We start from the raw sequence: 15,000 nt of genomic DNA, 5'->3' as shown, positions 1-15,000 counted from the left end.
TCGTCCGCGGAGCCGCCGGCGCCGCCGCTCTGCCTCTTCAAGGGATTAATGAGTAATAACCGCGTAACGCCGAGTGACAGATCGCGTCCGTCCTCTCCCGTCTAATCCGAGAAGCCGCCCGCTGACCGCCGGCGGGTTTTAACCCTTTCAGCACCGGGCCGGATACACAAACACACATACAAACACATGCGATGCGCTAACACAACACGTGCGGTACATCGGGCGCCGGCGGAAACCGCTACGTCCCGGCTGCGATCGGACGATTCACCCTCGTTCATTCGCACGTCCGGAGGCGACGCAGGGTCTCCCATGAACCGCCGCCATTTTTTTTTTTTTTTTTTTTTAACCCAGGAGAACAATGGAGACTCCACCAGGGGACCTCCTAGCTAAAGCGCTAACCACCGCGCCGCCGTTTAGCGAAAAAACATCACGCGCTAGTTCTGGCTTTCCGGTTCCCGAACACGTCACCTGCTCTGCTGTGGGTTCCAGAGTCCCCGTTCTGCACCGGCGGCCCCCCGGTTCCCGGGCCCCGCCCCGGGTTGAAGGACGCCGTCGGCCGGTTGGACGCCGCCTCGGATGTCAGGCTGAAGGCGCCGCTGATCTGCAGGCCGTTCTCCTCCGCCGGGACCTCGCCTGCCTGGAGACCACAGACCAGGATGAGAACCTTCACTCGCTCATCCTGGTTGGACGCCCGCGGAGACGCCATTCGCTCGCTCATTCACACGTCATTGAGACGTTCTCTGGTCGAGGACATGCGAGCGTTCACACCTCATGGAGACAAACGTCCATTCACACGTTCATCTGCAGGTCACATGGAAACATGCAAACATTCACTCATTCACGCCTCAGAGACACAGAACGCTCGTCGTATCCAGACCTGCAAACATTCACTCGTCCACACATTCATCCATTCACTCGCTGATTCATTAATTTGGCCATTCACTTGTTCATTGATTCATCCATTCACATGTTCATCCATACTTTCATCCGTTCATTCATCCGTTCATCTATTTCCTCGTTCATTCATCAATTCATTTACTTGTTCATTCATTCGTCCATTCACTCGTTCGTCCATTCATTCACTTGTTGATACATTAATCCATTCATTTGTTCATTTATTCATCCATTCACTCATTCATGCCTCAGAGAGACAAAACGCTCGTCGTATCCAGACCTGCAAACATTCACTCGTCCACACATTCATCCATTCACTCACTGATTCATTAATTTGGCCATTCACTTGTTCATTGATTCATCCATTCACAGGTTCGTCCATTCATTTATCCATTCACTCATTCATTTATTCATCCATCCATTCACTTGTCCATCAATTAATTCATCCATTCACTCTCTCGTCCATTCATTCATCCATTCGTTGATTCACTCGTTCATTCCTTCATCAATTCATCCACTCGTTCATCCATTATTCATCCATCCATCCATTCACTCATTCATCCCTCAGAGACACAGAACGCTCGTCATATCAAGACCTGCAAACATTCACTCACTCATTCATTTATTAATTTGACCATTCATATGTTCACTTGTTCGTCCATTCATTCATCCATTCATCTATTTACTCGTTCATTCATTCATCAATTCATTCACTCGTCCATTAATTCCTTCATTCATTCATTCATCCAGTCACGTGTTCATTTATTTGTCCATTCACTTGTCCATTCATTCATTCATTTGTCCGTCCTTTCACTCGTTCATTCATCCTTTCACTCATCCATCCATTAATCCATTCATTTGTCCATCAATTAATTCATCCATTCACTTGCTCGTCCATTCATTCATCCGCTTGTTCATCCATTCATCTACTCATTCATTCATTCCTGCATCCACATGTCTGGACTGTCCAGCATGTGTGAGGAACCTGGAGACCCTGAGGAACCCATGAAGATCATGGAGGAGGCGGAGCCAACCGCCCCGCCCTCTGAACGCCTGAGGAGGCGGAGCCTGTTTGAGCGGCGGTTAAAAAGAGGCGGGGCTTCTCACCACGGCGACGGCGGCCGCCCCCCCCTGGAGGGACGTCACCGAGGTGATCATCAGGTTCATGTCCGCCGGCGTGTCCTCCTGGAGAGAGGCGGCGGCGTCCGCGGCGGCGGCGGCGACCTTCTGTCCCAACGTGGTGACGCTGGCGATCCTGATCTCTGAATCCGGCTCGGTGCTGCTGAGGGCGGCCGGCGAGCGCGAGGGGGAGGAGCCTCCGGGGGGCGGCGGCGGCGGCGAGGGGGCGCCCCGCTGCTCCGACTCGTCCTCGTCGTCGATGACGATGGGCTCGGCGGCAGGAGGCGGCGTGGGCGTGTCGGCCCCGGAGGGCACGGCCGCCGCCGCCGTGTCTCCGGTTGCCACGGCAGCAGGCGGCTCCAGGCGCTCGGCGCCGGGCGCGTGGTCGTTTGCGGCGTCGGCGTCGGGCCGGGGCGCCTCCTCCTCCTCCTCCACTAGGACCACGTCGTCGTCATTGTCCGCCGCCGCCGCCGCCGCCGCGCAGCCCTCCTTGGCGACTCCGTCTGCCGTTGCCATGGAAACAGCCTCCTCCGGAGGGGGCGTGGCCCGTCGCTGAGGGGAAGGGCCGGCGTCGGCGGGCTCCGCTTGCTCCCCCGCCTCCTCGCCTACAGCAGGGTTTGGTTCTGACTCCCCGTCCATCGCTACGGCAACCACCTAGCGACGCAGAAAAAAAAAGGAAAAAAAAAAAAAAGCAGACGCAATTAGAGGCGGGCGGCGCCACCGATTGGCTTCACGGCGTCTGACAGCTGCACAGGTAGCTCAGGTATCCTCAGGGGGTAGCGACCCCCTCCCTCCTTCCTCGCCGCCGCCGCTCCCCCTCCCCCTCCCCCTCCTCCGCCACACAAAGCCTCCTCCAGGCTGATTAGCGCACGCCGGCGGCGGAGCAGCTGCCGCGTCTCCTGCCGCCGCCGCCGCCGCCGCCGCCGCCGCCTGCAGCAGGTGACGGAGAGCCTTTAACAAAATAAAAGCCCGGACCGCCCCTGCTGCACGCCGCTCGCTCTCCCGCTCGCTCGCCGTCCCAGATAGCGAGCCTTTCATGTCAAACCCCTGAACCCCCGACGCGCCGCCAAAATGGAGGCCGCGGCGAGGAGGGGGGGTCATGTGACTCAATGTCACCGAGGCTCAAAGTTTTCCAGGGCGATGTATAAATAAGCCGAGGAAGGAAGGAAGTGGGGGATCATGTGACAGGAAGTGAGACGTCGGCGGGTCACTCCCCTCGCCGCGCGCACTTCCTGTTTGACGGCGGCGCTTCTGTGGCAATTCCAGCCAATAGGAACGCTTCATTTTAAAAGGATTGTTAGTGCGTTTTTTTTTTTGTTTTTGTTTTTCTCGGAAAGCCAGCAGACGCTTTCTAGGATTTTTAAACCAAATAAAGATATTTTGTTTTGAAAGAATACAGGAAGCACTTTCTCTGGTTTTAACAACCAAATTGTTTTTTTGGTTTTTAAAGGTTTTAAAGGTTTACTTTTAAAGGTTTAAAACCAAAAAAGGGGCATTTTAGGAGATGCTTTGTAGGGGTTTTTTTCAAACTGTATCTGTATATTTATTAGCAGATGTGCTTTCTAGCATTTTTAAACAAAATAATAAACAATTTATTTTGAAATGGCAGAAAAAGACCAAATTAGATGTTTTGTTTTGATTAGCAGAGGCATTTTTAACCAAATTAATAATTTCTTTTTGAGTGTCTAGAAAAAGCACTTTCTGAGGTTTTAAAACCAAATTATGTTACCAAATAAGGACGTCTTACAGTGAAAGGAAGAAAAAAAGACTTAAATAGGATTTTTAAACCCAAAATGTTTTATTTTTAGAGGAAACGCTTGGCAGGGTTTCCAGTCGGAAAGTCGAAGAAACCAAAACCCGCATCCCGCTACAATCGCGCCGCGAGAGCAGCTACCCCGTTAGCTCGGACGCTAACCTCATTAGCGCGACCGGCTGCAAACCCAAGTTGTGGTTGTCACGGCGACTAAAAGCCAGGGGAGGCGCGCGGATTCCCCGCGGCGGCGTCTCGGCGAGCAGAGCGGAAATCAATAACGCTACGTTAGCATCCGCTAGCGTCGTGCGCCACCTGCCGGGCTAACCGACACCTTTACCGTCCGGCGATCGATCGCCGATATCAGCGGGTTATCGATACCCGGGTCTCGCGTTTGCGTCGTCATGACAACAACGCCTAATAATCCCGGTACCGATCGATCGGTTCTGACGTTCGCTCGCTTTTCCTTCCCGAGCCGCTCCAAGGAGACGCCGCGCCGGCTTCCAGAAGGTAATCTCCAGATCCCATCTGCTGCCGGCCACCATTTTGCAATCAATCAGCCGGAATCGGGCGTCCCTCCCCCGCCGCCGCCGCCGCCGGCCAATTGATTGATTGATTGATTATTCAGCGGCGGCGGCTCTCGGAGGCCCGGAGAACCTTGAGGTTCCGACACCCTGAGCTCCGGTCGGCCGGCTCAGAGGAGGAGAAGCAGCTGCTGGTGCTCGGCAGCCATTAACCTGCTCCTCAACATGGCAGCTTGGCTCCTCCTCCACCTCCTCATCATGGCCTCCATCATCATCATCATCATCGTTATCCTCACCCTTCCTCCATCCTTCCTCCTCCTCCTCTCACCTGCCCCCCGGAAACCCCCACCCGCACAGCCTCTTTCCTGTTGCCGCGGTAACAAGCGAAGCTACACCTTGGTTGCCAGGGCGACGGCGAGGCCCTTGTTCTTTGTGCTCCACGTTCAGACTGATGTTGGGTCCTGCAGAGGCAGAGCCGGAGCGCGGGGGAAGCACTTCTTCTTCTTCTTCTTCTGCTGCTGCTTCTTCTTCTTCCCCCTTACCGTCCGGAGTGTCCTTCACGGGTACGCAGCTAAGATGGAGGCCGCTAGGAGTGGCCTGATACCGAGCTGCTTCACACCCAGATCATAATTCCTGCGTGACAGGGTTGCATCTGGTTCACACCTGAGATGAGGGTGGTCCAGACACACTGTTAGCACGATGCACAACTGGTACACAACTACTGGACTGAAGGTGCACACCTACTGGACAACTGGTTCACAACTACAGGACAATTGGTTCACACCTACTGGACTGAAGGTGCACACTTAATGGAGAACTGGTTCACAACTACTGGACAACTGGTTCACACCAACAGGACCAAAGGTTCACAACTACTAGACCAAAGGTCACAACTCCAGGACCGAGGGTACACACTTAACAGACAACAGGTTCACATCTACTGGACTGAAGGTTCACACCTACTGGACCAAAGGTGCACACCGACTGGACCAAAGGTGCACACCTACTGGACAACTGGTTCACAACTACAGGACAACTGGTTCACACCTACTGGACCAAAGGTTCACACCGATTGGACCAAAGGTCACAACTACTGGACTGAAGGTGCACACTTAATGGAGAACTGGTTCACAACTACTGGACCAAAGGTTCACACCTACTGGACTGAAGGTTCACAACTACTGGACTGAAGGTGCACACCTACAGGACAATTGGTTCACAACTACAGGACAAGTGGTTCACACCTACTGGACCAAAGGTTCACACCTACTGGACCGAAGGTGCACACTTAGTGGACTGAAGGTGCACACTTAGTGGACAACTGGTTCACAACGACTGGACAACTGGTTCACACCTACTGGACCAAAGGTTCACACCTACTGGACTGAAGGTGCACACTTAGTGGAGAACTGGTTCACACCTACTGGACCAAAGGTCACAACTCCAGGACCGAGGGTACACACTTAACGGACAACAGGTTCACACCAGCTTTACATGATGCAAAGCTGATGCACATTGAGTCCACAAGGAAATGGGCTTACACCTTGCGCTCAACTGACTCACAACCGGTACACAACAGGGTCACACACTCGGGTTCACCGAGTTCAGGCTTAGTACAAGGAGAAAGCTGGCGCAGCCACAGTTTACACAGGATGCAGAGCCGGTCGAGTCTGTTGGCTCCCGATTCCCATCTGATGAACAACCGATTCATAGCCCAGATGAAGCTGATGTACAGGAGGTACACAACAGGGTCACACCTGGAAGTGAGCTGCCTCACATGTCCTCCATATCTGGGTTCACCTGGTTCACAAACAGTTAGCAACTAGTTCGCACTCCAGATGAGGCTGGTGCAAGACTAGTTATTAAAATACGCAACAGGTTCATGCTGAGTGGACAACCGGCACACAAACAGCCTCGCCACCCCTCCCTTCCCCAAGTGCACTCCTGCTTGTGTTGCCTCTTCAACGTATATTGTATAAATGTATAATTCCCCTTCCGCCCGTTGCACAAATGTACATTTATTTGGAGGTGTTGGATCCGTTTTAAGATGCAATGCTACCCTCAAAATGTCCCCAGTGGACAAATCGAGTTTCTCTGATTCCGACAAACGGTTCACGCCTAGTACTGAACTAGCTACTCGGTTCCCATCAACACCTGAGATGATGCTAGTCCACACCTGGTTATCTCAAAGAAGGGGTCACACCTAATGGACGACCGACACGGTTCACACTTGATACTAAGCTGATACGCACTTGTTCCACCCCCACCATCTGATACCCAACTTATCCATACCTCTTACGTCCAAGCTCACATCTGGTTGACAAGTGGTTCACACCTGGTTACCAAAATGCGCAAAGGGTTCAGACCTAGTGGACGGAGCTACTTGGTTCACACCCGCCTTGTGATACGCAACTGATTCGCACCTCTTACATCCGGGTTCACCGAGTTCACATCTGGTACGCAAGTGGTTCACGCCTGAGATGAGGCCGGTACACACCTGGTTATCAAAATACACAACATGTTCACTCCTAGTGGACAACTAGGTGTGTTGCAGAACTGGTCCACACCTTGTACAGCTTGCTGGTAAACCCTGGGGGTGACAAGATTCACACCTGCAACAGGGTCACCCTGGAAAGAGAGGAGCCTCAAAAGAAACATCTGGGGTCACTTAGTTCACACTTGGTTCCCACACCGAGCGCACACACACACACACACACACACACACACACACACACACACACACACTGTCCACAATCCAAAACCGGTTCAAACCTGCCTTGTGATACACAATCGATTCACTCCACTTACATTCGGGTTCACCGAGTTCACATCTGGTTCGCAAGTGGTTCACACCTGGTTACCAGAATGTGCAAAGGGTTCAGACCTAGTGGACACCCGGTCCACACACACACACACACACACACACACATTGTCCACAAGGGATGCAAAACCGGTTCACACCTGATACAGAACTACCGGGTTCACACCCGCCTTGTGTTTTGCAACCGGTTCACTCCACTTACATTCGGGTTCACCGAGTTCACATCTGGTTCGCAAGTGGTTCACACCTGGTTACCAGGATGTGCAAAGGGTTCAGACCTAGTGGACACCTGGTCCACACACACACACACTGTCCACAAGAGATGCAAATCTGGCTCACACCTGGTACAGAACTACCGGGTTCACACCCGCCTTGAGTTTCGCAACCGGTTCACTCCGCTTCCATGTCGTGGAGTTCACATCTGGTTCCCACCTGAGATGGAGGTGTGCACGTGTTCTCCACACCTCGTGGAGAACACGTGCACGACGGTTCCGGTTCCCACCGGCCTCTCCGGGTTCACCGACCCCCCTCCCGGCTTCCCTTTCAACATCCGCGATCAAAGCGGACGAATCTTTTTAATTAAAGCGACTGATTGCCAGGTCGCCATGGCGACACAGATGACTCACCACCCAAAATCTATTTTGAGCGACGAGCACGAACCATCGATCCGGTCCGGGCGACCCGAACTCGCGTACCGCACCTTTAAGGGACTCTTCCTCCCCGGCGAGGTCACATGGTGCCGAACGGGGGCGCCCGATTGGACGGGAAGTGTTTATCAATAACACGCTTCTAATTAATAACAACAGATGTGCCCCCCCCCCCCCCTCCATCTTCTTCTTCTTCCTCGTCAGTTCGCTCACGTCCGCCGCCCGTCGCCGTGGCGACGTCACACATCCAGGAAGATCGGAAACCAGACCTTCAGCTTCCGGGAAAGACCTCCACCCTCCTCCCGCCGCCGGAGCGGGTCACATGACCGCGCCGCCGCACATGCGGTGGGAGTTAGGAGGCGGGCGAGGTTTTCGGGGGGTCACGCCGAGACCCCCCGAAAACCTCCTCCGGGCTTCCAGCGCTACGCTAACTCCAACTAGGGGGGTCCCGTCAGGCTTCGGGGCGCCGGGCGCAGGAAGAGGGGCGTCTGCTTCCGGGTGGGGGCGCCGCCGGGTGTGACTCGAGTGTACAAGTCCATGTTTTATTCATGGGTGTTACGGTTAGCGCACGTTGGCGTGCACGGGAGGGTGGAGGAAGTGGGGGGGCGACCGGTTCACACTGCAATGCAGAGGAAGAGGAGGAAGACGAGGGTCCATAATAAATGAGCCCCTTCATATTCAACCTTTCTCTCCAGACGTCAGGTGGACACACACACACACACACACACACACACGCAGACACACACACACACACGCAGACACACACGCATACACATGCGCACGCATACACACGCATCCGCGCTCTACAGAGTGGACGCAGCTGATTTTTTTTTTTTTTTTTAAAGTCACCTAAACGCACCTTTACGCCTGGTGACGTCATCACGCAAAAAAAAAGGGAGGGGGAGGTGCGTGTGCGTGTGTGTGTGTGTTTTGCGCCACTTGCGCAAATTAATTTTTGTTTGTTTTTGGTTTTTTTTTTAATAATTTTTTTTAAAGTGCCCGGATGTCACATTTAACATCAGGATTCATTATGTAAAGGATTAGGTCACGTGACGGAGGGGGAGGGGGGGGGCGCAGCAAACAAACCGGAACATCCGCCGGGCACGCGCGCGTGCACGACGGGTTCCACTCCGGTTACCGGCTCCGGGCGGAACTAAACCGGGGCTTCACACACACACACGCACACACACACACAGCGGGTTTATGTCACGCTGACCCCCCCCCCCAACACACACACACACCATGCCCTTGGTTATGAAGAGCTCGGTAGCATCTCACACACACACACACACACACACACACACACACACACGCATAAACTTGGCAGGTACAAAACTTTGACCGAGAACCGGAACCGACAAGTTGGAAGGTGTGTGTGTGTGTGTGTGTGTGTGTGTGTGTGTGTGTGTGTGTGTTTGTGTGTGTGTGGGAAGGGGGGGGGGTGCAACGTGGTTCTCACACACACACACACACACACACACACACACACGACGGATTAGCGACGGGTCGCGGCGATGAAATAATCCCGACTTCGCCGCGGATGAACACGGATTAAGCGCACACACGACGCACGGTTTTTTTACGACACACACACACACACACACAAACACACACACACACACACTCACTCACCGGAACCGCAGGAGGACGCCGGTTCGTAGGCTACCTGTGACAGTGGGGTGTGTAGTGGGGTGTTAAGGTGTGTGTGTGTGGGGGTTAATTGAACCCCCACACACACACACACGCACGCTCTCTCCGTGCGTGAAAGCGTGCGTGTGCCCCGCCTGGCGCAATCACCTGCAATTCCCTCCGCGGCCGCTAGGGGCGCCCCGGCGTCGCGGATCACATGCGCCGCCTTCGCTCGGCGTCATGGGACGGTAAACAACGCGCCGTTAACGGGGGGAGGGGGAGGGGGGGGTCCCGGGTGGTGTGGACACACACACACACACACTCGCACACACACACACCTTCGGGTAACACACACATACACACACACACACACCACCCCCCTCCCCAGCGGAAAACAGCGTCCGCCATTAGGGAACTAACTGAACAATACCGGAGCCGGGAGGAGGCGGAGGTGGAAGCGGGGGGTCGTTACCGTTTATTACCCCCCCCCCCTACACACACACACACACACGCACACACACACACGCACACACACACAGCTTCACGTTAACACACACACACCTCCGCCCGCCCCGGTGTGAGACCCCGCGCCGGACGCCGAGCAAGTTCGGGGAAACTTCGGGCCCCTCCCGGACCGGAGGGGGGGGGGGCGGGTTCGCCGGTGCGGGGGGAGGAAGGGGGGTCGTTGCGGGAGGGGGGGAGGTGCGGGAGAACGGGAAGGTTGCGGGGACGACGGGCGAGAAGCTTCGGTCTTACCGGAGAAGAGCTCGGAACCGTGTAGCGCCACTTTTGTGCCTTGACATTAATCCCGCTGAGCGCATGCGCAGAGCGGAGAACATGCCACTCTGCTGCGAAGATCGTAGAAGAAGAAGAGGTCTCACTCTGGAGGGGATGCAGGGACCAGAGGCTGGGCAGCAGATGCAAAGAAAAGAGATAAATAGAATAAAATAGAATAAAATACAGTAAAATAAAATAGAGCAAAATGAAATAAAATTAAATAAAGATAAGATTAGATAAAGTTTATTATCCCATTAATGAGGGATTCCATTGTCACAGTAGTGTAACAGAAACCAAAATAAAGTAAAATAAAATAAAATATAATAAAATAAAATAAAATAAAATAAATAAAATAAAATAAAAAGAAGATAAGATGAGATAAGATAAGAAATAAGATAAGATAAGATGAGATAAGATCAACTTGATTGATCCTATCGGGGGATATTGCATTGTCACAACCATGTAACAGAAACTAAACTAAAATAAAATAGAATAAAATAAAATAAAATAAAATTGAATTAAATAAAATGACATAAAATACAATAAAATACAATACAATAAAATAGAGCAAAATGAAATAAAATTAGATAAAGATAAGATTAGATAAAGTTTATTATCCCAATAATGAGGGATTCCATTGTCACAGTAGTGTAACAGAAACTAAAATAAAATAAAATAAAATAAAATAAAACAAAATAAAATAAAAAGAAGATAAGATGAGATAAGATAATATAAGAAATAAGAGAAGATGAGATAAGATCAACTTGATTGAGCCTATCGGGGGATATTGCATTGTCACAACCATGTAACGAAAACTAAACTAAAATAAAATAGAATAAAATAAAATAAAATAAAATAAAATTGAATTAAATAAAATGACATAAAATAAAATAAAATACAATAAAATAAAATACAGCAAAATGAAATGAAATTAAATAAAGATAAGATTAGATAAGGTTTATTATCCCAATAAGGAGGGATTCCATTGTCACAGTAGTGTAACAGAAACCAAGATATGATAAAATAAAATAAAATAAAATAAAATAAAAAGAAGATAAGATGAGATAAGATAAGAAATAAGATAAGATAAGATGAGATAAGATCAACTTGATTGATTCATTTCGGGGGATATTGCATTGTCACAACCATGTAACAGAATCTAAGCTAAAATAAAATAGAATAAAACAAAATAAAATAAAATTAAATTAAATTAAATTAAATTAAATCAAATTAAATCAAATTAAATTAAAATAAGATGTGATAAAATTTATTGTCCAAATAGGGAGAAATTCCATTGTCACAGCAGTGTGATAAAAATGAAAATAAAAATAAAAATAAAAATAAAAATAAAAATAAGATAAGATCAACTTGATTGATCCCCATTGGGGGAAATTGCATTGTCATAACAGTGTAACAGACACCAAAATAGAATAAAATAAAATATAATAAAATAAATTGGAATAAAATAAATTAAATTAAAACAAAATAACAATAACAATAAGATAAGATATGATAAGATGAAGTTTATTGTCCCCATAGGGAGAAATTCCATTGTCACAGCAGTGTAACAAAAAACAAAATGAAATAAAAAAATAAATAAATAAGATAAGATCAACTTGATTGATCCCCATAGGGGAAATTGCATTGTCACAGGAGTGTAACAGAAACCAAAATAAAAAAAAAATAAGATATAATAAAATAAAAAATGGATAAGATAAGATAAGATAGACTTTATTAATTCCTTTGTCACAGCAGTGGAACAATTATATCAACAAAATAAGAAATAAAGTAAAGATAAGTTAAGATAAGATACATCCTATTGTCGCAGCAGCATAACAGTTATAATGTCACAAAAGGAACACTAAGGGTGAAAAATACACAATCAGAACTAAACAACAATAGAAATAGAGTGAAAATAGCAATAACAAGAATAGAATAAATAAACAAAAATAAGCAGGATGCCTAATTGTCATCTTAAATCAATTCCACCTTCTCACATGTATTTTATTGTGACTAATTTACGATTTATCTCCAGGCGCTGTTACCGTATGAAAGTAGAAAACAAAACAAACAAAAGAATCGAACTCCTTTGTCCGAATCAGTTAGTGATTCACTGCGAACCCGAGTTCAGATCTCGACTCAGATCTCAGATCTCGATCTGCTCGCTTCTGGTTCTTTTCTAGAGCCGCACGATGGAGGAGAACATCTGCGAACATCTGCGAACATCACGGAGAACCGCAACCACCGAGCAGCAAACCGCTCCGTTTGAACGACTCTTCCCGAACTCCGCATTTCGGTTCGATCCAACGCGTATGTGTGCATGTGTGTGTGTGTGTGTGTGTGTGTGTGTGTGTGTGTGTGTGTGTGTGTGTGTGTGTGTGTTTGGGGGGGGGGGGTCGCTTGAGCAGCTGCTCTTTTGGTTTTGGGGCCCCCCCGGGGGCTCAGGGGGCCCCCAACTGGGGGGGCGGGGGTTCAACTCTCAAAAGAATTCAATTAAACGACTGTGTTTGTAGTTTATTGCATCTGTGTGTTGATTCTTATCGATTATTGGTTATAGATTAATGGCGTGGCGCGAACAGACGGGGAAGGGCGACCGGAAATGGCCGTCAGTCGTGATCTGTAGTGTGTGTGTGTGTGGGGGGGGGGGGGGGGGGGGGGGCTGTTTTTAACGCTTCGACCCCCCCCCCTTTTCCTCTTTGCGCATGCGCGGCATCGTGACTCCAGGTGGAGTGAGCCCTCCTGGCGCCGCACACGCGCATGGGTTTCCTTTTCCACGCATGCGCAGAGGAGTCAATCAGCGGCTGCATGGCCGGCAATTAAATTGCCTTATTAAGGAATCGACCACACACGCACACACACACACAAACACACACACACACACACACACACACATACGAACACACACCAGTTCCAAAACCGCGGTTTCGGGTCCAATCACAACCCCGGATTCGGGTTCAGGGAGTTCATTGGTTCGCCACGTTTTTTTTTTCTAACGCCGTTAGAAGATAATCTGAATAATAATAATAATACCAATATAATAATAACAATGATAATAATAATAAAGCTTCCGGTAAACCGAAGTGCGCGGTTCGGTACTTCCCTCCCTCCTCGCCTCAAAAAAAGAAATAAAATAAATAAATAAATCCTAATTTCCCAAACTGCGTCAGTTATCGCGATAACGACGTGTGTTCTCGCGTTATTCTGAAAAAACTCACAACATGGCGCTCCAGGTGCGCCCAGAAGGCACGTAGGCACCTTTTTTTCTTTTTTTTTTTTTTTACGTCACGTATATTCGTTACCGGGAGGCCATGTGTGGGGGGGGGGGGGGGACCGGAACCGTGATTTTAGAACCGGGTCACCGATTCGCTCGTGTTTTTTTTTTTTTTTTTTTTTTCCCCTGCGGCAGGCGGAAGTTGAAGGACTTTCAGAATAAAAACCGGAAACGGCGGAAGCGCGGTGAAAAAAAAACAAAACAAAAAAAAAAAACTACAGGAAATAGAGGAGGGGGGGGGGGTTCTACATCCGGGTGTTTATAATAAAAGCACAAACACTCCCAGTGGAACTAGATTCTAAATCATTAATCAATAGATTCCCTAAAAGAAGCCCCTGAAATATCAGAAAACAAACAAACACATACCTGGGTTGGGTTTTGTGATTGTTTCCCGGCGTCCTGTTTCCTGCTAACGTAGCATCGGCGGCGTCAAACGCTGCCACATTTTTTTGTGCACGTGTTGATCAATAACCTCTCGCCCCGGGTCAAAGAGGCCTAATCGGCGTCTTATTACACTGTTATTACATTGTTATTACACTGTTATTACACTGTTATTACACCAGACTTGTCACCGTGTCGCCCCACTCACTGTAAAAACAAGGTCAGGATGTAAATGTTGCGTTCAGGAACCGGTAACTTCTGAGCTCAGCTCCGGTCTGGAATTATTGATTCACCCCTGTGGACAACCTTGGGAGAAATCAGGCAGGAGAAGATGGAGGACGTTAAGAGAGAAGCGGCGAGGAGAACATGGAGGACAAACAGGCGGGGTGGAAACATCTCCGCAGAACCTTCTAAAATATGAATGCAGAGGTTCCCAGCGGTGTCAGGGTCGTACCACCCCGGCGGGGGGGCGGGGTCTCCCAAGGCCGAGCCGAGCGTCCGGGAAATGAAACGGTCTTTGTCTATGCCGTTGCCTAGCAACTGTGAAGCTGCCGTCCACGGCGGCGGCTCCGCGGGCATCGGTGGTGCTGGTGGACCAGGCGGTCCTGATCGCAGGAACCCTGAGACACCTGGACCTCCTGCAGATTCAACACCTCTGGGTGACGCGGAGGATGACCTTATATGGTGAATGGATGGATGAATGAATGGATGAATGTCCTTATATGGTGAATAAATGGATGTCCTTATATGGTGATGATTGAATGGATGTCCTTATATGGTGAATGAATGGATGGATGATTGTCCTTATATGGTGATGAATGTCCTTATATGGTGAATAAATTGATGCCCTTATATGGTGAATGAATGTATTTCTCCATGTGGTGAGTGAATGTCCTTATATGGTGGGTGAATAAATGGATGGATGTCCTTATATGGTGATGAATTTCTTTATATGCAAATAATTGATGTCCATATATGGTGAATGAATGAATGGATGTCCTTATATGGTGAATGAATGAATGGATGTCCTTATATGGTGAATGAATGAATGGATGTCCTTATATGGTGAATGACTAGATAGATGGATGTCCTTATATTGTAAATAATTGATGTCCTTATATGGTGAATGAATGAGTGAATGTCTGCACCTCTACAGGGTTCATGTATGAATAAACGACTGGTTGTTT

At 49.2% G+C, this 15,000-nt stretch overlaps 1 protein-coding gene across 4 annotated transcripts in view; it reads right to left on the bottom strand.

Moving 5' to 3' along the window:
* Positions 1-13,881, bottom strand: part of zmym2 (zinc finger, MYM-type 2) — a 34,805-nt gene extending 20,924 nt beyond the window's left edge. For 2 of the 4 annotated variants that reach the window (XR_015106245.1, XM_086147649.1), the window contains exons 1-2: positions 2,002-2,705; positions 469-637 (exon numbers count right to left, since the gene is read on the bottom strand). Coding sequence is in view for 3 of the 4 variants with exons in the window: in XM_086147649.1 (XP_086003775.1) it covers positions 469-637; positions 2,002-2,652 (820 nt within the window). In the remaining variant the exon portion in view is untranslated. Of the gene's footprint in view, positions 1-468; positions 638-2,001; positions 2,706-9,387; positions 9,502-10,140; positions 10,292-13,798 lie in introns of those variants that run through there. The other 2 variants (XM_086147650.1, XM_086147648.1) reach the window with 2 other exon arrangements.
* Between the last annotated feature and the right edge of the window lie 1,119 nt (positions 13,882-15,000).

This window comes from Fistularia commersonii, chromosome 6, assembly GCF_037954325.1.
Source record: "Fistularia commersonii isolate RoL2024-O1a breed Wild chromosome 6, RoL_Fcom_v1.0, whole genome shotgun sequence".
In the NCBI taxonomy this organism is placed as follows: Eukaryota; Metazoa; Chordata; class Actinopteri; order Syngnathiformes; family Fistulariidae; genus Fistularia; species Fistularia commersonii.
Note: the sequence above shows the minus strand (reverse complement) of the source record. Positions and strands in the feature narration are given on the sequence as shown.